Source organism: Cololabis saira, chromosome 9 (assembly GCF_033807715.1).
Source record: "Cololabis saira isolate AMF1-May2022 chromosome 9, fColSai1.1, whole genome shotgun sequence".
Lineage (NCBI taxonomy): Eukaryota > Metazoa > Chordata > Actinopteri > Beloniformes > Belonidae > Cololabis > Cololabis saira.
Genome location: NC_084595.1, coordinates 28010931 through 28035689, shown reverse-complemented (window position 1 = coordinate 28035689; position 24759 = coordinate 28010931). Strand labels below are relative to the sequence as shown.

Genomic DNA, 24759 nt, shown 5'->3' with positions numbered 1-24759 from the left:
TTTAAAATATACTGCTTGTGGCAGTATCTTACACCCTAAGTCCATGTGCCTTCCATAAATCCTTCTGTTGTGAGGTGTGGCCACCACATCATAGCTGCAGAAGGGGATAACTAACAAGTAAAGAAAAGAGTAGTCATGACAGAATAAAATGGAAAAAAAACAAAGACAGCAAATAGGAGAATAACAAACCAATATACCATCACGTTAGGAAATGAAGCAAGAGACCATTTTTGAAGGATGTGAAGCTTTTGAATGGTTTGATCTCAAAGCCTGCATCGCTGATCCCACCTGCTACATCTGTTGAGACATATTTGCTGATTTTGTTTGCAGTGTGAGTGCATGTACAGCTGAGCAGGTCAGGAAAACATAAATCTCTTGAGTCAATGTGCAATTTAGAAATGGATGGGTGCAGGACAAATTTGCAAGTCAGCAAGTTCTAACACAGACACACAAATACAAGTATGTGGGGTAGTCATTTGTGTGTGTGTTTAGCATCTGTTTTCAAAGTCTTGCTCATCTTGAAAACACAGATTAATGTGAACATGAAAATAAAAATCAAAGCAAAAAAATCAGAAGCACAAACAACTTTTTTTTACATCTTTTTAATCCTAACATTCTTAAGTAGAGCATCAAGTAAGCACTAGGAACAAATTACACTAAAAACTTAGAACAAAACTGAGGAATAATGCAGTGCTAAGTGCTAATCAACAAAAGATATTGCTGCTTTGCTTGGTCATACGTTTATCCCCAGACAGAAAAGTGGAGCAAGTTGTCCCATCATATTTTTTAGATAAATTGCTGCTAAGTGAAGGACTTCTGCACTTACCCATACAACAGTTTGCAACCACAATTACATACATGATTAATACAGCTAAACACAAATAGTTAAAATATAAATGCAGTAACAGGTAGCTGTCCTCCACAAAACCAAATATGCAGCTACATGACACATTTGAAATACCCAAAAGGAGTTTGTTTTCTCAAAGAAACAACCTGCTAGCTATTTGCTTTTCCAATGCAAATTCAGTTTTCCAATTCCAGTGGTTTTCTTTCCAAAGTCCATCAAATGGGTTTCATTTTTTTTTAATGCACACAATTCAAATTACTCAGACTACTTTGCAACAATAATAGAAATAAACAAAGTGTAAGTTTGACTTAAAAAAGGTATACCAAATTGCCTTAGTCTGACAGTTCCCTGTTAGGGAAAAGGTCACAGAATTTCTCATTAAATAAGGCTAGTTAATGCCACATAAAATGCACGGTGCTTTATTTGGATCAATGCACAACTCTCTTCTTTCCTGGTGCTGGCACAGTTCACATCATGCTCAAATAAACTGTGAAGCTGGCAGGACAGAACATCAATAAATTAATTACGTAATTGACTGTCCTGTGAGGGATGTACTCATTACTTAACCGTTTTATTGCTTTTAAGGTGTATTAAAGTAACAGTCCAGATTTTTTTTTTTTTGCCTTGTGTGGTGCATCATTAAAAATCTCAGATGAGATGAATACAAAAATCTCACTAAAAACGGTTCACAAAAGTGACATACAAATGGGAAAACAGTGTGTTCGTCCGTGTACATTACTTACATCTGGCTTTTCATTGATGAAAATGTCAAGCATAGTTTGAGGACATCCATAAAATTCAGACTTGAATTTTCCTGACCTTCAGGTGAATGACTAGATGACTGCCACCTACTACTACTACTACTACTACTACTACTACTACTACTACTACTGTCATTTAACAGATGCTTTTATCCAAAGCGACTTACATCTGAGAGAACCCCACAAGCAAGAAATCACATAGGAGGGTCCAGCTGGATAAGTGCTGGTCAGACTGCTGTGAGTCCAGTTGGACACAGGTGCTACCATGCTAGTGCTAGTTTTTTTTTTGAGACAGATGTGTGAGTTTTGACCCTTGCTTTGAAAAACTCAAACAGAAATCTGCCCACAGCAGAGAGGATATCTGAAGTAGACAGGTATCTTTCTATTAAGATTTTGGTAAATGAAAATGTGATAAATGAAAAGAAGAATGAAGAAATGAAAGAATAAAGTGTGCGTTTGGGTCATAGCAATCAATGACTGCAACTTGCACATCCTCTTCTTATTGCAAGGAATTTTGAGTATAAATCTTTTTTTTTTTCCCCCCATTTTTAATCAACCAGTGCTCCTACCTAAGTCAGTCCTGGGCATTGCTCACCCTCTACCAACCATGGGAGGGCCCTATTTTAAGCTCAAGTCTCCTCCTTAATTTGAGTGAACCGGCTGTCGCTACCTGATTTGAGTCCCTACCTGATTTGAGTCACACATGCGCAGTCGCGTCCAACATCGTCGGCCATCTTGGAAAGCAAAATACGGCAACACCACTTGGACAAACTATATACATAAAAATAAATGGAAAAAAAGGCAAACCCTCCATAGTATGTTATAAAAACGAAATAAAAAATTATATAACATCTATAAAGGTACTATCAAAAGAAAATCAGTCTAAGTTACAATCTTGCTACGCTTAAACACTTTTGTTGAAATGTCAACCCCTGTGATTATTTTATTTTGTGATTATTTTATTTTATTTGTGACTCAAATAGGGTAGGGACTCAAATAAGGTAGTGACACCGGCCACTTCTTTTCAGGGTGGGGCTTCTCTGGCCGGACGTAGCGCAGCTCACATTAGCTACCCAAGGGAACACGGGGAGAACATGCAAACTCACCACCAAACTCCCCGGCAGCAATTGTAACAGACTTTATGTCATGTGGTGGTGTTGATTAGGGCCCAAACGCAGGAGAGACCAGGAGTTCCAAAAAAGATGATTTATTAAGTAAAAACAACCCAAAAGCGTTGCATAGCAGGGTTAACAAAAACACAAGAGCTCAGTGAAAAACCAAACAGGAAACATGGAGGGATGAAACAGTACGGACCAGCAGGGTGAAAGGGAAAGACAAGACTACACAGAAAGGTTGACGAGACACAGTGCAGACAATCAGGCCAGATGGGAACCAAGACAGAACTGAAACACAGACAAGGGTTTCAAAATAAAACAGGACCTGAAACCAAACCGCAACACTTTATGGGTAAATTTCTGAAGGCATCTGAAATGTATCTGTTAGTTTTGTCTTTTTTTTTCCTTTAGAAAATCTAGAATGACAATAAATAATAGCTGAGAAATATTCAGTAAGGTTTCTCTTTATTAATCTCACATTTCAGCACACAACGTACAGTATTTAAGCAGTAATGCTGGCATCTCTTTGGGGCAGAATCATGATTAGTGAAAGAAATCAGTGCTGTTTTGTTGGAGCATTGATCCCATTTGTGATGAGAGAGATGAGCAGCGAGCTCTTTTATAAAGTCACCTTGCATTACTCTTCACATTTGTCTTCTCATTCTTCAAAGCCTGTTTTCTGTATTTGACACATTGCATTTACTCATCAGAGGGTCTTCCAGATGAAATTAACCCATAAAAACCCAGTCCCCTTTCTACTTGAAGATAAATATGGGGTGTATATCACAGACAAAGTGGACTATATATATAAGGCACTTTGCAGGACATTTAAAGGCAGTGTGACACCATGTGTCCCCATGGTTCATTACAGGTTAGAAAGTCTCCTGCATCGAGTAGACATATTTTTTTTTCTCTGGTTGGAATTGTAATTTTTCAAATCTACATCTTTTCCCACTGTCTGCTATCTCTCACATACAGAGTTGTTTAGTGTTATGGTCTTATTGATTGTATAATTGATCATCTTTTGTCCTCAACCACACAGAGAAAAGCTTATACTTCTTGGACAGAAATCAGACTATGAAAACAGACTGGATATCTCCCCTTTATTCTGCTTTCATTGGCTTTGTTGTGTCTTCACAATGATCCTATGAAGATGGAATACTGCCTCACCACCACGTGCTTTCATAAAGCATTACAGCACAATTTGAAGACGCAGTGGTAGTTTTCCTTGTGTTCGCAATCCACAGCCAGTGACAAGCTGTTAATGTCTCTGCTTACTGTGCTTTATTCAGTCAGTGTTGAATGCAGCATAGTGCTGAGTAAACACTAACATAATTTACAGTTTCTACCTGTTTTTCCCAGTGGGACCCATACAGCAGTGCTAGCCTCAGTTTTTCAATTGCTGCTTGCATTTGCAGCATTTCCACTGCTGAAGGAGGGAAACACAGGGTCAGCCTCAGCAGATGGTGGTTCCTTCAGGTTGCTAAGTGAGGAAACAGGGTTTGCCAAGTGGTCAGTGCCCAAGGTTGAGTAATACAAGTCCAGTCCAGCCAGCCTGTGTCACTCCAAGTGTAGTGATTGCAAACCTGATGGTATGCATTCTGCAGCATCTTTAGTTTGCTTGTAGCTTGGGTTTTGTCCCTTCTATAGCCACACTCTTGAAATTTTCTGGTTAGGCTGTTTGAAAAACAGGCCGCCTCTCACCATCCACATGATGTGATTTTAGCCTCTGCACAGAGTTTACAACTTTCTGGATAGCTGTTTTACACAGCACTCATGTTCCTCTGTTACTACTTCTAAATATGAATTTCAATGGCTTTATGCATTTTCTCACAGCACAGACACTAAACACGCCAGCTTCAGATGGTATTGGTTGCTATTACAAAACGTAGGTGTCCACCTGGGAGGGTGTCTATGGCCGCGTTCAGACTGCAGGCAAATCTGATTCATATCTGATTCCTTCTCATATCCGATTTTCAGGGCTGACTGTCCACACTGTTTTTAGCAAGTGTCCAAATCGGATCTGGCTCTGTTCAGACTGGGCCACATCATTGACTACGGGTTGCCGTAGCAACGACGTAGCAACAACGTCGGAGCGGAGGCGTCACCCAGCGCGTGTGTTGTGTGAAGTCATGTATTTTTTTTATATATAAAAAAATCCCAAAATATCTGTACCGTTTCTGATTGGGTCGGCACTCCACATCATTTTTAGACACAACAATGAACGCATACCGCAAAAGTTGTGTCTCGGCGGAGGGACCCGGCGTCCCAGCAAAATGAGAAACAGAGAAAAGTGTTCAGAACAAAACCACCAGCAAACTAACAAACCAACCAACAAAGCTCAGAGTTAACAAACCGAACCAGCAATGAACAACTGGCAGCCCCGCTCTTTAACCTCCTGATGAGCTGACGGGCTGCAGGTTCAGGCTCACAGCGCGACTGAAGGCTGATTTATGGTTCCGCGTTACACCAACGCAGAGCCTACGGCGTAGGGTACGCGGCGACCCGCAACGTACGTGGAAATGCGGTCTTTTTTTCTGCTATTAAAACATGATTTGTAATGTGAATTTGCAACACTCAAACTACAAATAATAGTTTTTGACGTGACATCAGAGATTGTACATGCTCTCTGCGAAAGGATGAGTAGCTCCACAACTGGAAACGGGCGGGTGGTTTGGAGCGTCTGGGACAGTCATATCCGATCTGAGTGTTTGGAGCTGTTCAGACTGACACGCATCTGCCCAAATGAGATATGGATCGGATATGAAACTACCTCCCGGAGGTGGTTTCGATCTGGTTTGCAAAAATCGGATCTCATGCGGTTTGGGACTGTTCAGACTTCAAAAGAGTCATCCAGTTTCAATCTGGATGGGCTAAAAATCGGATATTGGCGGCCTGAACGCGGCCTATGTTTCTACATTTCTGTTCAGTCGTTTTCACTCTCTGGCAAGCTGCTTGCATGGGACGTGAAGAAATCCAGTGTATACGTTTTTGCAATTAAGAAACAATACACATTTAATTATTTGTAATTTTCTTTATTTAATTTTTTATGAACAAGCAAACTATTGAAGTAAGAAAATAGAATATTGCTAAAAAGGTCTGCAACCATCTATTGCAGTTCTTTGTCTGAGCACTTTGGTTCAAATACGTCCAAGCAAACATGTTCGGTTTTAAAGTCTACCTCATAGCTCAACACTGCTAACTTGTAGAAATACATTTACAGCTTGTGTTATTATTCCCAGAAAAAGAGCAACTAATTAACGTTTCCATCTACTTGATGTATGCTGAGTATGCTGTATTTGCACATTTATCTCTGTGCAATGATATTACTGCAGAAGAATAGTTCCCCTGTAAAAGTAATGGTATTCTTACATTTTTGGTTTCTTTAAGCACCACAAGGTTATTTCTATACAGTTTTTTCCAAGACAGTTAGCACCAAAACAGAGTAAATGGCCAAACAACATGTTTAAAAAGAACATATTTGAGATGGTGGTGTCTTTCATTGTGTACTTCTTTTTTTATCCTAAATATAGTCCCCTTGATTTTCATTCAAATGAATGTAAATATATATATATGTGTAATATATGTAATAATGATATTAAAACAGACAAACGAAAAAAGGTAACTCCCTGAATGCAATTGTGCAAATTGCCAGCAGTAACTGAGAACTTTAATCTGTAGTAATTTTAGCAATCTGTTCCTCTCATCTATAGCAAGGATTTTTATTTTTTCAAGTTGTTAATGGAGATAAATATAGACTTTCTTCTATTCAGCTCTGCAGAGCCATGAAACATCTCAGATCTATCAGTGAAAAACCACATACTGTATCTCACAGGAGTTTTTGTGGAGACCAAAAATAGAACATCAAAGAAACAAATTTGCTCATTCTTTATTATTAACCCCAAAAAGCATATTTTTTTAAGACAAATTGGGCTGGAGATAAAAGAAGGTTACTCATCACAAATTTCTTCACTTACAGAAAAAAAGCATGTATAATGGAATATTTACATTCAAAAATTTACAAATGTGCATTTTGTACCAAGAAAGAAAAAAACCCCATCAGATTCATCTCTCTTTTTTCTAGGCAGCGTTGTTTACTTGGGTATGATGGTTGGAGCGTTCTTCTGGGGAGGGATGTCCGACAAAGTGGGCCGCAGACAATGCCTCCTCATTTGCATGTCCACGAATGGCTTCTTTGCCTTCCTCTCATCCTTTTCCCAGGGGTATGGCTTGTTCCTTCTCTGCCGTCTCGTTGCAGGTTTTGGGTAAGTCTGACAGAGCAAAGGTCACTTTTGGACCAACAAGAAGTCCAAAAAATGTGTGCATGGTAGAACCTCATATTCTAACTTTCCAATGATAAAGTTACACCAACAGGCACTTTTACTGAGCGAAGCAACTTGCAATTATAATAGTTCAGTTCAGCGATAACCTACCCCACCAGGAGTGGCACTACTTTTTCTGTAATGATAAGCTTCACAGAAATCTACAGAAACTTTCTATATTATAGCCATTTTGCCATAATCTGTCAAGTTCACTTGTCATCTTTCACTCACAGCTGAAAAACTATATAAGGGCAACATTTCAGTTGTTTCAGTGAAATAGTTACATTTAGAATAAAGACTGTGGGGTGAAATCTCTAGAGAGGAGTGTCCTCCTCTTACGAGCTAAACACTTGGCAAATAGAGTGATTTATTACGTCTTCTCTGGCAGTATAAACGTTCCTTTGAGAGGTAATTCAGTAATTGCACCTACTTCAATCTCTCCAGAGACACTCAGAGTTATTAAAAAGGCTGTCCAAACTACCCACGTGACAAGTGTACAAAAAAGGTTAATAAAACTAACATTTTCTCACTTCCTGAATTTCAACCTAATTAATTCGACAAGCTACTTAGTGAATCTTAAGACTAAGACGAGGCATGTAAAAGCAATTCTGAACGCACATACTTGATTGATGTTAAAACCGAGTATTAATAAGGTTAAGTTTGTTTCCTGATCGGCGAGGTGTCTTTCCTCACTCATATTAAACTTGTCATTCTCTGGTTCTTGCAGGATAGGAGGCGCTGTGCCCATTGTTTTCTCCTTCTTTGCAGAGGTGTTATCCAGAGAGAAAAGAGGAGAACACCTCAGCTGGCTGTGTATGTTCTGGATGATTGGAGAGATCTATGCATCTGCTATGGCGTGGGCCATCATACCACACTACGGTGAGTTCACAAGTTCACCTGTCTGGAGTAAGGGCTTCGCAAGGGACTTTGAAGAAAGCCTGAGGCTACACTTTAGCAGTTAGCGCATTGACAACCTTAATCCCTCCAATTAATACTGGATTTCTCAATGAGTTGAACAAATTCTGTCAATTATGTGTTAAAAATGTCATATTTGGTAGAATCCTCCACAGGATTGAGTTCAGCATTGGCCTGCTTATGCTGTAGTATCAAGGGCAATGTGACTTTATGTTAAGCTCCCGGCTACAGTTACAAAACTGTAAGCCTTTCCCCACGGTGACAGGTTAAGGTGCCAGCTTTCTCTGTCATTTGAATCAATCACTTAATGGCTCTGAGTGGCTGCAGGCTAGGAGAGGCAGAAGTTAAGAGATTAACGTACACATGGACTCTTTAGGCAGACGCTGAAAGGGAGAGGGTGGACCCATGGGAAAAGAGCGGTGTGATTTATGGCAATACGGCTTGGCTGCCATGGCTGTGGTCACGGAGGAAAAGATATACAGAATTTCACCTTTCCATTTCATCCCCATTTAGCCCATTTTTCATAGGGATTTGCTCAAAAGAAGAAACACCCAGATGGATATCAAACGTGAGAGCTTCACTATACTCCTGACGTTATGCCTTCAGAGTCAAAGTAGTCCTGTGAGCGCAAGTAAGGCCTTTAGCTGGAACAATCTGGGTGATATGTTGTCAGATTGTATAAGACTTGGTTTTGCCCTCTGAACTAACTAATATGTAGTTACATCATCAGTGTGTAAAAAAAAAACACACAATATTGCTCAATAGTTGTTGTTTTTTTTTAATCATTTGCTACGGCATTATTAGAAAATGACAGATGACGGAACGTTTTATCATCAATGCGTTTAATGTTTCATAGAAAATGTTATTAAAATGAAAAGTACAAGCTGTTTTCAACTAAATAGATTAATGAGAAGAAATAGACTGTGCTTTCTGCTGCCATGCGCATACTCACTTAGGAAAAAAGTTTCGATCTCTTTAAAGACAGAGCATCTGCTTTATAACAGCGATATATCACTCTGGAGTTTCACGTAGCAACAAGACGCCTGTGTGAGTCTTGAGGCTGCAAAAAGAGAGGAAAAAGGTTCAATGCCGGGATGTTTACTGTATTTCTTCATTGTCAAAAGTTGGTGAAATATGCTTCACTAACCAGTTCTGAAATTCTCATCAGTGACCATAGCCCTTTAATTTTTTATTCTTTACCAGTGTTGTATTACCGGTTCATTTTCTGTTTTGTGACATTTTGAAATAGGACAAAACGATATCCTAGACAGTCAGGTTGACATGCTTTAATAGCGCGTCAACCTGCCTTTGATTTAGAAAAATACATTTCCATCTTGAAATCTGAAGGTACTGACTGGAGAGTCAGCTTTCTTCCTGTCCTCTTCATGCATTATTCTTATGCCTCTATTTCCCTGCTTTTTAACCTCCTATCCCTTCCCTTTACTGCCTCGTCTTTCCTTTTCTTCTGTACTCTCCACATCTCACTGTCTAACTCTGCCCTTCCTTTTATTAGATCCCCTCTCTGTCTCTGCAGAGTGTTCTTCTTGATCAAGCATAATTAGGTTTTTCTCCTTGCTCTAATAGGACAAAGCTACATCTAGAGGTGATTTATGGCCAGGCCATGCTTTAGCCAACCTGTGACGTCAGTAAGAAAGAGACACCGTGTGTGTGTGTGTGTGTGTGTGTGTGTGTGTGTGTGTGTGTGTGTGTGTGTGTGTGTGTGTGTGTGTGTGTGTGTGTGTGTGCGTGTGCGTGTGCGTGTGTGTGTGTGCGTGTGTGTGTGTGTGTGTGTGTGTGTGTGTGTGTGGGTAGGGAGTGTTGTTTGTGTGCGTGTTGCTGCTGTAAGTACTATGAATGACGTGCTGCAGTGAGATGCAGGTTTTGCTCAAAGAAAATTGAAGGCTATAACATCTAGACGCTAGAGGAGGTCATTTAAGTTAACACACAAACGCGCACATACTGTATGTGCAAACATTAAAAAAAGCCTCTTCCACCTATTTCTTGTGTCTTTCCAAACAGGGGCACTGCTGTACAGTGCTGCAGATCATTTTACAAAGATGCACAGAAACCCTCTAAAGCCACAGCTTCACAAATCTGCACTAGGAAAATCTGCTGTCAGAGTTGTTATATCATATGAACCCTCTACTAACCCTTCATGTGATATCATGTGAATGGTTAGTAGTGGCCTTACTTTGCTCGTATTCTCCAACATTCACTCCCACTCTGCATCTCTCTCTCTGAGGGAGCTACGTGTCTTACATACATACTCCAATACTCAGCAGTGGATTTTATGTTTTCTCTGAAATGCTGCAGTGCCTTCGACCACCAGTCGACAAAAACACAACAACATACATACCCCTAGGTCTTTCAGTGAAAACATAAAGGTATAGCGATGGGTTACAATACAAGCGGCCCAACACTAATGTTCAATGCTCTAATAGATTTATCATTTATCCCAAAAAGCCTCCAGTCAGACTCGCAGCTGGAGCACTGAATGAGGTTCTGCACAGATTCTCAACACACTGAAGGAGGACTTTTAGGATTTTGCTTGCTGCCTTAGACAAAACTTACATGTAAAGATTAAAGCAGCAGCATTTTGCTGTGGTCATTTCATGGGTTTATAATCTTATTTAAGGCAACTTTACAAAAAAGGGGGCGGGGGGGGGGGCGAGTTACATATACATTAGCGTAAAAAAGTATCTAGTCAGCCACCAGTTGTGCAAGTTCTCCCACTTAAAAAGATGAGAAAGGCCTGTAATTTTCATCATAGGTACAATTCAACTATGAGAGACAGAACGTGGGGAAAGAATCCAGGAAATAAAATTGTAGGATTTTTACTGAATTAATTGGTAAATTCCTCTGTAAAATAAGTATTTAGTCAACTACAAAGAAGCAAGATTTCTGGCTTTCACAGACCTGTAACTTCTTCTTTAAGAGGCTCCTTTGTCCTCCACTCGTTACCTGTATTAATGGCAGCTGTTTTAACTGGTTATCAGTATAAAAGACACCTGTCCACTTACTGTGAAGCATGGGGGTGGAAACATCATGCTTTGGGGATGCAAAGGGAGCAGGACGACGTGAGGGAAAGAATGAATGGGGCCATGTATCATGAGATTTTGAGTGAAAACCTTCTTCCATCAGCAGGGCATTGAAGATGAAACGTGGCTGGATCTTTCAGCATGACAATGATCCCAAACACACCGCCGAAGGAGTGGCTTCGTAAGAAACATTTCAAGGTCCCGGAGTGGCTCCAGTCTCCAGATCTCAACCCCATAGAAAATCTTTGGAGGGAGTTGAAAGTCCGTGTTTCCCAGCGACAGCCCCAAAACATCACTGCTCTAGAGGAGATCTGCATGGAGGAACGGGCCAAAATACCAGCAACAATGTTCTGGATTTTTTTTTCATTTTGCCTCTCATAGTTGAGATATACCTGTGATGAAAATGACAGGCCTCTCATCTTTTTAAGTGGGAGAACTTGCACAACTGGTGTCTGACTAAATACCTTTGCCCCACTGTATTTCTCTTTTCACCTTGTATTTCTTTCAGTTTTAGCTCCCTTTCAGGCAAAAAACAAAACAAACAAAAAAGAATCTTCCAAATCAACTGGTCCACGACCACTGTGTTATTATCTCTGAAAGGAGACCAGTTTGGGAACCAGTTATGGGTAAAATAAATTATGGAAATACAACAAGCATTTTACTTTTTTCTGTTGAAGCATGGTGGAGAAAAAAAAAGAATCAAAATGTAATCATTGCTTCAACTGTTGTTTCTTGACATGTATAAAAATCACAAAAATGTAAGTACTGTCAAATGAGTAAAATGAACACTCTTTCACTTCTAAGGCTTTATATACACAGAGTTAAAATTAAGTTAACACAGCCTGAACTGAAGAAGAATCTATTACCTTTTACATGTTTCATTATCAACCAAACTAATCCAGAGGTTGTGTGAGAAAAAAAAAGACATCCAGAGGAATGAACAGAGGAAGCAGTAGATACAGTAGGTGATAATTAAAAGTGATTAAATGATAAATGGATCATCAGCGTGGATAAGTGGTCTGGAACATTCAGGTGTGTGTTAACACAATGCCAAGGAGGAAAGACATCAGTAATGAATTTAGAGAAGCAGTCGTTGCTGCCAAATCAATCTGGGAAGTAAGATCAATTCTAATTTGGAATCAATCAATATAAAGTGAGACACATTAGTCACAAAAGAAAAAACATTAATGAGATTCACCAGTTTTCTCAGATGTCCCACCGGGTTCACCTCAAGGTCAGAGCTCTTAGAAATTGTAAACAACCCCAAGAGCAACTTCTCAAGTCCAGTCAGTCTTCACTTCATCAATCAATGTGATCGACTGGTCGATTAATAATCCATCCATCCATTCACCCATCCATCCATCCCTCCATCCACCTGGGCTGGCGGACTCAGTCTCCATGCACTCAGTCAATTATGAGCACAATCCCTGTAATGAGATTTCCATCAGTACAAGGGAAACACTAACCCTCAGGGGCAGGAAGAAATGCTACATTTCTGTAGAAAAGCCAGTCACTGCTGAACAACTCCCAATCTCCCTCGCTTTAATTCTCTGTGTGTCTGGGTCACTCCTCACACACACACCCTCCTCTCACACACACAGGGAAATAAATAGGGTCTCAGAGTGGGAGTGGGAATTCACACAAGATATACGTAGACATCATCAATAAGAAAATGATTATTCTTGCTGGAAAATAAGACGCTGAGAGTAAAAGTAGAGTGAAAAACCAAACTTAACACTGTCATTGAATATTATTCTTTAAGTGACCAGTCTGTTAGTAAAGTATTCTGTATTTTAAATAACTATAAATGAACAATAAGTAGAATAATAGCTGTATAACAGTGAAATAAAGAATGATTGTCTTTGAGCTATGCTATAAAATGTTCTCTCCTATTATATTTACATTTTTTGTCCCCCTAAAATGAGGAATTTTCACATTTCTGACGGATGCCCACAACCTTTCAAAATATTTTTTTTTAGCAGCTATCAAAGCTGGATTTTAAAATGCTGTGAGATTAATTTGAAGCAGCCGTTTTCTGGCAAAACCATTAGCATTAACCCCCTCCCCACCCTGTGGCTCCCCTCCTACGCCTGTTGATGGATAATGGTGCTATATTCCCTTTGGAGCCGTATCTCCATGAGGCACGATCTGTGAAGAGACGTGGGAGGTCACGACAAACACACCAGCTCGTTTCTGTGCATCATGTGCAAAAAATTTAGAAAAAGAAGTCACGCACAGAAGTCAACATTCCCTAAGGATTATTCATTTACAACTCCATCTTTGCCGTAAATGTTCTGTTAGTTTCTGTTAAAAATGATTCCATACAAAAAAATGCAGTAAATATTCCCATGTTTGAAAACACAATGCAGTTTCACATTCTTAACATTATTTTACTGAATTTAATCTCACTTTGCACAAAATGTGTTTGGCAAATGTACCTGTGACAAAGTAAAAACCATGAATACACTTCTTCTTGTATCTATGTATCGTGATGAGACAGAAGTGTTTCATGCCCCACCCAACCCTTTTTCTTGAGACTGTTTAACTCAAAAATGTTGAAAATAAATATGCTTAGCCACAGGAAAATGAAAATTCAAGATGTATAAATGTGTGTTTATATAATTACTTTGGTATCTGTGGGTAAGAGTGTGACATGTCAGTATGATGTTTGTGCAATCCGTATGTGTGTGCGTGCGTGTTTGTGCATTCTACAATAATTAATGAGTCTAGAAGACTGACTGTAGGCTGAAATCAGGTGCAACAAAATATTACTTGGCAGAAAACATTCGATTCTATTCCTACACAATCATATAACCCTTCCATGTGCACATCCCTGTCCTAAAATCTTTAATTTGCACTCTTTGTGCTTTCACCGTTCATACTTAACATTTCAGTTAAGTATGAATCCCCCCACTCGTATGTGATGTCATTTTGTTACCACCTCTTTAATGTATAGTTTCAATTCCTATGAAGGAAACATATTTGCTTTTATAATTCCCTTGTAAGTTGAAAATTACCTAAAGCTGCTGGCATCAGAGGGTATCATGAGAATGATTCAACCCTAAAGCACATGTATACTGAAAATGTATTGTAATATAAATTACAACCAGAAAGCTATGCATTGATTTTCATTAACAGAAAATGATGTTCTACCGGTCATAAGTTTTAAAACACCACAAGTTTAACTTTTTTTTAAATTGAAATTCAAGCTGTTTAGATCCAATGAATAGCTTCAAATGGTACAAAGTAAGTTAAGTACTGAACAGCTGGAAGTTAAGTAAAAGGTAACGTTACCCGAAACGGAAAAATTATGTTCATTTTAGAATTATACATCAGTGTGTGACATCAACAGTCAACAATGGAGGAGGAGGTGTGATGGTCTGGGCCTGATTTGCTGGATCCAGGGTCGGTGACTTGTACAGAGTGAGAGGCACCCTGAACCAAAACTTTAATTTCATAATAATTAATAATAATTACAATGAGACAATCCATACATTTGAATAACAAACTTGAAAAATTGGGGCGTTCTAAAACTTTTGACCAGTATTGTTAACATTTATCTTTTTTTTCAGGATTGCTTCAGGGACAAAGTATCCAAAACTATCAGGAAATAGGTAATTTCCATAAAAAAAAGCACTGACCTTGATTGGCCCAGTTTGTTTTTGTTTCCAGGTTGGAGCTTCAGTATGGGTTCAGCATACCAGTTCCACAGCTGGAGAGTGTTTGTTGTTGTTTGTGCGCTGCCGTGTGTGTCCGCGGTGGTAGCACTAACGTTCATGCCAGAGAGTCCCAGGTTCTACCTTGAGGTAAGCAGCAATTCCTTACAATTATTAGCAGTATACTGACCCATAAACTGTATAAAAAGAACTGGAAAAAAACTCTATGTGACGTCACCCACACGTTTTCTAAAAAAGTTGGTTTGAATACATATTGGTAGGAGCAGTTTCTTGGCAACTCTATTTAATCAAAAAATGGGAAAATGGGAAAATAATAGCACGACAAGTGATATTAAGTTTAAAACTAGAATAATAATTCTCTTTTAAGTCTTTATTCACGTCCCAGAAGTCAGGTTCACTGAAAGTTTGTAGTGCTAAGAAGCTAAAGTGATGATATTTAGCGCTTAAAACTATAGACTGCAATACAGTTGTCATTCACAAAGGCTATGCTCCGATCTTGCTTAAATTTGTGTTTTTATATACCTAAAAAAGCAAGCAATAACTCTGCCCATGTGGCCTGTAGTTGTCATGGATGTGCAATCTGGTCATGGATACCCCCCAAAAAACCTTTTTTTTTTTTAAATATATACCAAGTTGTAAATATGTTTTTCTGTGGTGTAAACTTGGACATTTTAATAGAGATTCACTCACTTTTTGAGCCTGCCCCTTGTGGTCATTTAATGAACTTCACATATTGCCACTTCTGTGATGGTGACATCTAAGCTAGGTTTCACTTGCATCTAATGCATCGGCGGTATCTACGATGTCATGGCGTATGGTTGTCCGCAACTTCCTTCTCTTATTCATTTATTTATTTATTCATACATTCAACAGCTGTCACACAAACTAAGAGCGCGGATGTTTATTCATCCCAAAACAGTGTGAGCAATGCAAAACTATGTGTTTGGAAAACAGATGTAATGAGATCTGTGACAGTACATTGGCTGATGCAGGCTGATTTAAAATGAGTCACCATTGTTGCGAGTCTCATCATGGAGAAATCAAAGGACTGCTTTAATGCACAGTAATTGTGGATGTCGAGCTGTTGCTCCAAGACTGGTCCCATAAATGCATCTCATCTTCTCCCTCTCACTCTTTCTTTCCCTCCTGTCAGGTTGGGAAACATGATGAAGCCTGGATGATCCTCAAACAGATCCATGACACCAACATGAGAGCGCGTGGGCAGCCAGAGAAAGTCTTCACTGTGAGTGTTTGTTTCTGCAATGCACAGTCTTGGCTGGGTTTTCCTGATGCTTAAGAAAGAAAAGAGGCTTTTCAGCCACCGCTGGGACAGGTTTTAATGCTTTCACTATGCAGGATCATGTCTGAATTATGATGGGACTGAAAGCTGTTTTGTGTCATTCAGGCTTATTTGCTTCCTGAGCTGCACTTTGGGAAAGCTGCTTAGTTGACACTTGTTTCAGGAATTGCACGCGTACTGCGCTGCTGTACATGAAACATGATATCCAACATTTCACGTGTAATTTGGCCTTCAGTTTTGAGGACTAAAGTGAAAATATTACATAGCAATGCAATAAATGTAAAAAATGGTAGCAAAGGAGGATTGTTAAAACTTTTTCCACCATGAATATCATTGTAATGTTTGCTTTTTCTAATTGAACAGGTGAACAGGATCAAAACTCCCAGACAACTGGATGAATTGGTTGAAATTGGAGCAGAATCTGGAAACCCAGTTTCTAAGGTTTTCTTTAGGATAAAGGCTGAAATACATGGGGTAAATTTCTGTCTTTTTATTAAATTAAAAACATGACCATTTTATTCTTTTGAGGGTTTTTTGTAGGGTTTTTCTTCGTAGTCTCAATTCCACATGTAATATGTCTCATTTCAGATCTATCAGAATCTTATGAAGTGCTTCAACTACCCCATGCGAGAAAGCACAACGCAACTAGCCATAGTGTGGTTCACACTTTCATTCGGGTGAGATTCTTTCAGATGACATTTTTTCGTCATAGAAAAACCAGACAAATGTCTTTGGGCAGATAATAGCCCCAGGGAGTCTGGCATATGGCCACATTGCATTTCTGTCATGTTGATCTCTCTGCTGTGTACAAGTTGCGTGGTCTCAAAATCAATCACAGTCCGTCGATCAATAATGTTCCACTGGTGGGTGCAGAGATATGGGAGAGGGAGCCAAAGATAAGGGAAAATAAAAAAACTAAAACTAACTGGTGTCTCTCAGCCTTCCACTGTGCCTTTCTATCCATCCTTATATCCCGTGCTGTGCAGTAAATGATATCTTGATGTCACTGTCCCTTTGTGACTGCAGGTATTATGGACTGTCCGTCTGGTTCCCTGATGTCATCAAACATCTGCAGGCGGACGAATATGCCTCCAAAGTGCAGTTGCACAATAACGAACGTATCGAAGGCTTTACCTTTAACTTCACTCTGGAGAACCAGATCCACAGAAATAGCCTTTTCATCAATGATCAGTAAGAGGAGTCTATTTACCTGCGGCATGAATGGATGCAAAGACTTACAGAAAACCGTTATGTCTAAATTGTTAATCACAGTCTGTTTAAGTAAGCACAACATAATGGTTTTTTCTCAGATTCATCAGTATGAAGCTGAAGTCCGTCACCTTTATTGACTCCACCTTTCGAAACTGCCAATTTAATGATGTGACATCAGTGGGCACCTCCTTCAAGAACTGTACATTCATCGATGCATTCTTCTACAATACAGGTGAGACATACAGTAGTACACAAGTACCGTATTTTCTGGACTATAAGCCGCTACTTTTTTCATAGGTTTTCAACCATGCGGCTTATACAAAGGTGCGGCTATTCTGTGGATTTTTCTTCCACCGCTAGGGGGAGTGCTAACCGGAATTAGAATAAAAACTAAGACAAAATAAATGCAAAGAAGAATACGCTACTTCTTCTTTAGCAGATAGAAGTAGAAGCAGATTTCAAACAGATAAATAGATAAATAAATACCGGTTATTTTCTCTTGGGTCTGTCCCGTTTTAATCAGCAAAGTTGCTGCCGTGTTAAAAGACACTGTTAGGAAAGGATCTATTTAGGTACAAACATGTACATCATTTACAGCTCAAAATCCTTCTGTACATGTAGTATATATCTTTTTTTTTTTTTTTTTTTTTTTTTTTTTTTTTTTTAGTATATATCTAATCTAACAACATAAATATCTGCGGCTTGCATATCTTTTTTTCTAAATAGAGCGGATGCGGCTTATATACGGGTGCGGCTTATATATCTTTTTTTATTTGTTTTTTTAAAAATAGAGCTGATGCGGCTTATATTCAGTCCAGTATAGTCCAGAAAATACGGTATTTAAAATGCTAAAATCTGTACAAGTGTCTTTCCAAAACCATTGGGATACTTAATTAATTTGTAATTTGAATAATGAAAATAGTGGATGAAAAAGCCACAGTGATGTCTTAATTTCTGCTTTCACATTTAATGTGTATATAATTATATTTTCAATTTTCTTTTGTTTCTCTATCATATGGGAAGACATCGATGAGTCAAAGTTAATAGAAGGCACAGAGGTGATCAACAGCACTTTCACCCACAACAAGATAGGATGCCAGATGAAATTTGATGATGACTACAGTGCCTACTGGGTTTACTTCATCAACTTCCTGGGTACTCTGGCTGTTTTACCCGGCAACATTGTATCTGCTCTTCTCATGGATAAAATCGGTCGTCTGTCTATGTTAGGTAAGAAAGAGGGGACAGTGAGAATTTAAAAGGGAACAGGAAATAACTTCAAAAGTTAAATGATTCACAATATGGATGTGACATCCATCGCAGAGCATGAACGACAGTTGTAACATGAGCTGTATTTTGTCCACCAGGCGGATCCATGGTCCTTTCGGGCATCAGCTGTTTCTTCCTGTGGTTTGGCACCAGTGAGTCCATGATGATTTTTATGTTGTGCCTCTACAACGGCCTGAGCATCTCCGCTTGGAACTCGCTGGATGTGGTCACCACGGAGTCCTTCCCTACTGTCCGGAGGTGCGCAACAAATCATTACTGACATAGCACTGTTTCTGGATAAGCCCACATTTCAGATAGATTCTTGTCAAACATTTCTTGCTCTTTTTTGTTTTTTTTTTAAATTTCATATATTCTCTGTGACGTTTCTTTCACCAGGGGAACAGGCTTTGGCTTCTGCAATGCTCTGTGTAAGCTTGCTGCAGTCCTGGGAAACCTGATCTTTGGCTCTCTTGTTGGCATAACAAAGGCCATCCCCATCCTCTTGGCCTCATCGGTGCTTGTTGGAGGAGGCCTGGTCGGACTCCGGTTGCCTGACACCCGGGCGAATGTCCTCATGTAACACCTGTGGGGTATAACCTGAAAACGATGGAGATAACCTGTAGAGCTTTGGAGTAAGGAATGCAAGTGGCTTGGTTTTTTTTTTTTTTTTTTTCTCACCACTTTCATTCACATTTCATTACTATGCCTTGGGTGAAGTAAAATAACAACCCACCCTCTCACACTATGTAGGGTTTCCTTCTCTTTTATTTTTCTGGAGGTTTCTCGTGATTAAGATGAATATTTGCCCAGGTTTGGATGCTGAAACTTTGGTTGGATCGCTTATATCACCCTCCGGTTTCAGTCATAACCTTGAATGGAGACAACACATGGTCAAAGCTCAAGCTTTTTAATATTGATTTAGTCTTATTAAGACAAGCCAGATGGGGAGAAAACAGAAAAACAAGCTGTAATGAGCACATCCAACCTGCTGTGTGACAACGCAGGGAATACATGATCAGACAGAGTGGACTCATTGACAGCTGGCTTACCCACAAGACCTGTACACAGAACACGGACGTGTGCTAATTGTCACGACACAGAAATACATAGAAAGTGTTTAAATTAATACCATGTGTTATTCATGAGTACCCATACATTTTAAACTCCAAATTTACATCATACTGTAGACATGATGGAGTATTTCGATACATGACATTTGTTAAGACATCTGCAACGTTTTAAAATCTATAATTTAAATGTGAAACCAAGCTCTTTGCATTACCCATCCAAACATGAATCATAAAGGCCATATTGATAGAAAGAAAAAAAGTATTTTCTTGTACTAATAATTGTATTTAATGTTAAATCTGATGATGTTAACGTCACTTCCTTTTGTGTTACTGCTAAAGATGGAATAATGAATGCTTCTTTTGCCCAAAGTGTCAGTATCCCATGTTTCCTTTCGTGTGTTGTGATGTTGTTCAAAAGGCTCCAGGATGAGCGCTTCTTCTTTAATTTTACGTTGAATCCTGCTTATGGCGGTGATGTTTCCTGCTGCTTCCTTAGAAAAAAGAAAGAAAAAAAGGACAAAAAATATTGAATGGCCTTTTTGTTTAATGTGCCTCTCCTTAACTGGAACAGTCTGCCATTTTCACGTGCTGTCCAAAGGTTTAAAGAGCAGATATAAACTGAACAGGGATTAAAGAGAAAATATACAGTATACAGTATGGGAAAAATATCTAATTATCAAAATGTTTTGATATATGTTTTGTATATATGAGCAAGATCCCTCTTCCTATTTCTTCCTGTTGCTTAAAATAACTCAAGTTAACTCATCTCAAATTAAGTTTATTTAATTACCACATTTGTAGTTGTGAGGCAAATGTAAATGCTTTTTATTAGTTATTTGAGGTCTGTTTTTGTTGTGACTCACTGAGAGTAAAAAAAAAGTTGCAATAAGATACTGTTGAATATGTGACAAATATTGGAAGAGTAATTTTATCTTTTTTTTCAACACTGAGACCTCAATGCACGCTGTTTGAGTTACAATGATGGTGAGAAAATAGAAAATAGGGGGGAAAAAAGGCATAATAATTTTTTTTCACAATTTCATAACACTTGGATTGATTGTTCAGGTAGATCAATTATAAGTGTGCAGTTGCTCTAAGTGTTGTTTAATTTATGCACGTGGACTGTATTTTCTGTATTCGCCCCTGGCCTCTGGCAGTATTCAGTATTTGTGGTATCTGTGACTGAGGTGAAGATGTGGTTTTTGCCCCTGTACTTCACCTATCTCACTCACGGCTGCTTAAAACATAAAAAAACTAAACTGTATAATGTGTAAGGATCAATCACCCATAACGTTAACCTTGTCCTTTATTTTGAAAAGCTGAAAAGAAAATATGTGATAATTGTGGTGCTATCACTCACCAGATTTTGGCTAGTCATTTTTTTGACCCGCTGATTTGAATATTTTCTAAATCAAAAGTGCAACATACAGATTTTCAATGAAAAGCATTGACTCATGCCCAGCAATGTTGGCAGCAAATAAGATTAAAAAAGTACTCTATCTGCTTAATAATATTTTAAAAGCTAAGTGGCAGAAACGCCAAAAAGAGAAAAACACCAGGTATGTCTGATTATTTAGTGTATAGCTTATATGTACTGTATTTTTATGTGTGTGTGAGACACTAAGGGAATTGAATGTGTGTGTGCAGGCCTCCACATGGATGCATGAATGTAAATATAATGTACATATCAAAGCTAATGTTGATTAAATTCTGGGTTAAACGTGTTAAAGGTCCTTGATTGTGTCACATGTATCCGGATTTGTTAGAGAGGCGATTTCATCTCCTATATCTTTGTTGTGAAACTTAGTGTGTCTTTTGATTTCACCTGACACTGTTGTGTGTGTGTGTGTGTGTGTGTGTGTGTGTGTGTCTGCGTTTGGGGTGTGTGGGCTAAATTGCATGTATGTAAGAAAATGATGGCAATATTCGGATTTTTGTTGAGGAAAAATGTGAATGTATCACTGTTATTGGTTCTGTTCAATCATTTTATGGAGGTAGTCAATCGTATGTCAACATTAAAGTGAATATTATTGTAAAGGACCTGCCAGTTAGTGGATTAGTGGATGACAGAGCTGTGTCCATATGTGTGAAAATATCTGAAGAAATATTTGCCAAATGATATCCTGGGAATGGCATTACATGCTGGAAAGACAGAGATTGCAGACTGTGCTGCTTTTGAACATATATAATTAAAGTTATGTTCTCTAGCAAAGAATGCCGTGCTTTTATTTCACAGGCTTTTTAACCTGTAAAACCTCTGGTTGGAGTACATCTGAAATACTGGAAACACTTGGGAAGTGCCAAAAAAATGACACAATAGTGTACTATTCCTTTGATTTTTAAGGTGATATAATGTAAAGTAATACTGCCACCTAGAGGCTAAATTTCAGTATTGAGCTAATTGACCCTACTGTTAATTAATCTGACCCAAAGTCTTTAACTCGCCCATCATTTTCTTGAAGAAAAATTCACAACAAGTTAAAACTTCCATCAAGTGTCCAACATTTGGAAATTTGCAAACTCTCACAGCTCCATTCCAACATTACATTCAGTGGTTTCATTTTGTTGGAAGGGGTATTCCCAAATATTGATTTCAAGGTTTTCTGTCCGTGTCAGAAGGGTACACTCACTGGCCGCTCTACCTGTAAAATAAAATATTCAGCTATTCAATACACAAGGTGTACCAATATCTTGTCATTTCATTTTAAGTTTCAGTTTATATCAAAAGTGTGGTAATCCTACAGCATCTACAATGATAAAGTCAATAGATTAAGTAATACAGCCAATAATATGTTAAAGGTTTCGCTTTTAATTGTATTATTCAGTAATAAATAAGCAATTTAACAAATGTTTTAATCACAGTTTAGATAATGTTCTGGTTAAAAGATAGTAAAAGCAAGGGGGAGTTACACATTTTTGAAATTGGAGGATTACAACCCTCTGTGAAAAAAAAGCAGACGGTGAAGATTTCCAAGGAATGAAATGGGAAATGTTGGCTCTGAGAGTACAATTTTAAAGACAGTCCCAGATAAAACAATACTTGCAACAATGTTTCGACATATTTGGAAACTTTACTTCCAAAAAGAAAATAGAACTTCTCCACAGGTTTAATCTAGAACATCTCTGCATATATATATATATATATATATATATATATATATATATATATATATATATATATATATATATATATATATATATATATATATATATGTGTGTGTGTGTGTGTGTGTGTGTGTGTGTGTGTGTGTGTGTGTGTGTGTGTGTTTAATTTAGTGGGATGGAATTAAATGATGTCAAGCAATATTTGACCAGGCTTGGCTCCATAATGACTCCAATCCAGCAGGCCAGAAACAGTGGCTTTGACCAGGTACTGCATGACTGAAGCCAGAAAAAAAATTGTGCAAACCTATTTGATATGTGGATGCTGAAACTAAACCAGTACTGTCAGGTTTCAGTTGACTGCACATAGTCACAGAGAGTAAAATAAAGTAACTTTCAGATTATATTTCATTTTATTCGTTCATCTACTCATCCATACAAACATTTCTATAAACTTCAAGAAACAAGGCCAACAGAAGTGCTAAATGATTGATCAGCCAGTGATTAGTCCGTGGGCAGGGGCCCAAAATTTCACTGGTCAGTACCACTCAAGGTGACAAAACTTGCTTATGATTTTTGAAAATATCCATATCTGTAGATGATATTTTGGTATGAACCCTTCCTGAGTGGCAGCTGTATCATAGTTTGAGTGACATTATGTGATGATTCTGTACTTGGTTAACCTTCTTAGTACAGACTAAGTACACACAGAACTTGATAGCCCAACTATAATCAGATCTTGACATATTCCCATTAATAACGATGTTAATTTTCTTTACAATATTATGTTTATTAAACTAAGCTGGTTCCTTATCTCCTTTATGTCCCATATTTGCATGATAAAGACCAGTTTGTGACATTAGCCTAGTAGTGGCTGTTATAGTTTCATAGGAGCCTAATGAGGCTCTTCTAGTTTAAGGCTCACAATGACCTGCAACAATGATATAGTATGGTATATTATACATTTCCTGAATCCTTATGGTCCTGTGAGTATTCCAGTTTTTGTATGTTGTGTCTCTGTTGTTCCTAGATGACACAGGGCTAAAAGATAGTATATCATTTAGGCGAAAATGGTGTAAAAATGTGTGTTCTTTATAGTTTAAAGAGCTGCAGTGACCTCTATGTTGGTCAGAAAGATTCACATCTTAGCTTGAATGAATGCTTCAAAGGTCCCCATTAAAATGATACCGAAGACAATATTGTGAAACATTGACAGATATCCTGTACATGAATCTAAACCAGGATATGCAGCAGCATCTAAAGTGTAATTTTCTGAAGGGGGTGGGTGATTTCATGAGCTGACAGGGGTGGAAAGTAACAAATTACATTTACTCACGTTACTGTAATTGAGTACTTTTTATGAGTAATTTGTAATTTTCTAAGTAGTTTTTGAAATATGTAATTTTTACTTTTACTCAAGTACATTTTGACCCAAGTATTTTACTTCGCTACATTTGAACCCCCTCACGTTACTGAGTACAACATTTATGGTGAAAATCTTGTGGGCATTTTATTTTGGTTTATTGTGAATAGCAGGATCCTGCGGGCGTTGGGCACTTTATTTTGTGTTTGAATACTTTGATTCTGGTCTTAGTGTTGTCGGTTGGACAATATGACTGAAAACAGTTTTACAGGTTGTGACTGTCCTTTTTGTCCTGTTCTGCAGAAGTAAAAGGATCATGTTACTGAGCTCAGCTGAGCTTTTACAAGTGTGGATGTTTAACTTTAATACGCCTCAAAGTTGATTAAAACAACTTGTGCTGGATTTGATTCGTGACTCATCCTTTTTTTGCATTAAATAACTGAAAGTAACTTTTACTCAAATTACATTTTAAATGAAGTACTTTTGTACTTTTACTCGAGTAAATTTTTAGATGAGTACGTTTACTTTTACTTTGAGTAGGATTTAAGCAAAGTAAAGATACTTTTACTCAATTACAATTTTTCAGTACTTTTTCCACCTCTGTGAGCTGATAACTATGATACAGCTGCCACTCAGGAAGGGTTATCATACCAAAATATCATATACAGACATGGATATTTTCAAAAAATGATAAGCAAGTCTTGTCACCTTGAGTGGTAGCCCACTGATATCTGATCTGGCCCATGGACTATGATAAGTGAGCGGCTG

The 24759-nt window shown here is 38.3% G+C and overlaps 1 protein-coding gene across 1 annotated transcript in view; it reads left to right on the top strand.

Annotated features, from left to right (window-relative positions):
- sv2ca (synaptic vesicle glycoprotein 2Ca) overlaps nucleotides 1–22153 on the top strand; it is a 36598-nt gene extending 14445 nt beyond the window's left edge. The window contains exons 3-13 of the mRNA XM_061729026.1: nucleotides 6808–6988; nucleotides 7773–7924; nucleotides 14671–14804; nucleotides 15829–15918; nucleotides 16339–16449; nucleotides 16564–16652; nucleotides 17002–17166; nucleotides 17286–17419; nucleotides 18211–18417; nucleotides 18555–18714; nucleotides 18853–22153. Of these exons, the coding sequence (XP_061585010.1) occupies nucleotides 6808–6988; nucleotides 7773–7924; nucleotides 14671–14804; nucleotides 15829–15918; nucleotides 16339–16449; nucleotides 16564–16652; nucleotides 17002–17166; nucleotides 17286–17419; nucleotides 18211–18417; nucleotides 18555–18714; nucleotides 18853–19036 (1607 nt within the window). The 3' untranslated portion in view covers nucleotides 19037–22153. The remainder of the gene's footprint in view (nucleotides 1–6807; nucleotides 6989–7772; nucleotides 7925–14670; nucleotides 14805–15828; nucleotides 15919–16338; nucleotides 16450–16563; nucleotides 16653–17001; nucleotides 17167–17285; nucleotides 17420–18210; nucleotides 18418–18554; nucleotides 18715–18852) is intronic.
- The last annotated feature ends 2606 nt before the right edge of the window (nucleotides 22154–24759 follow it).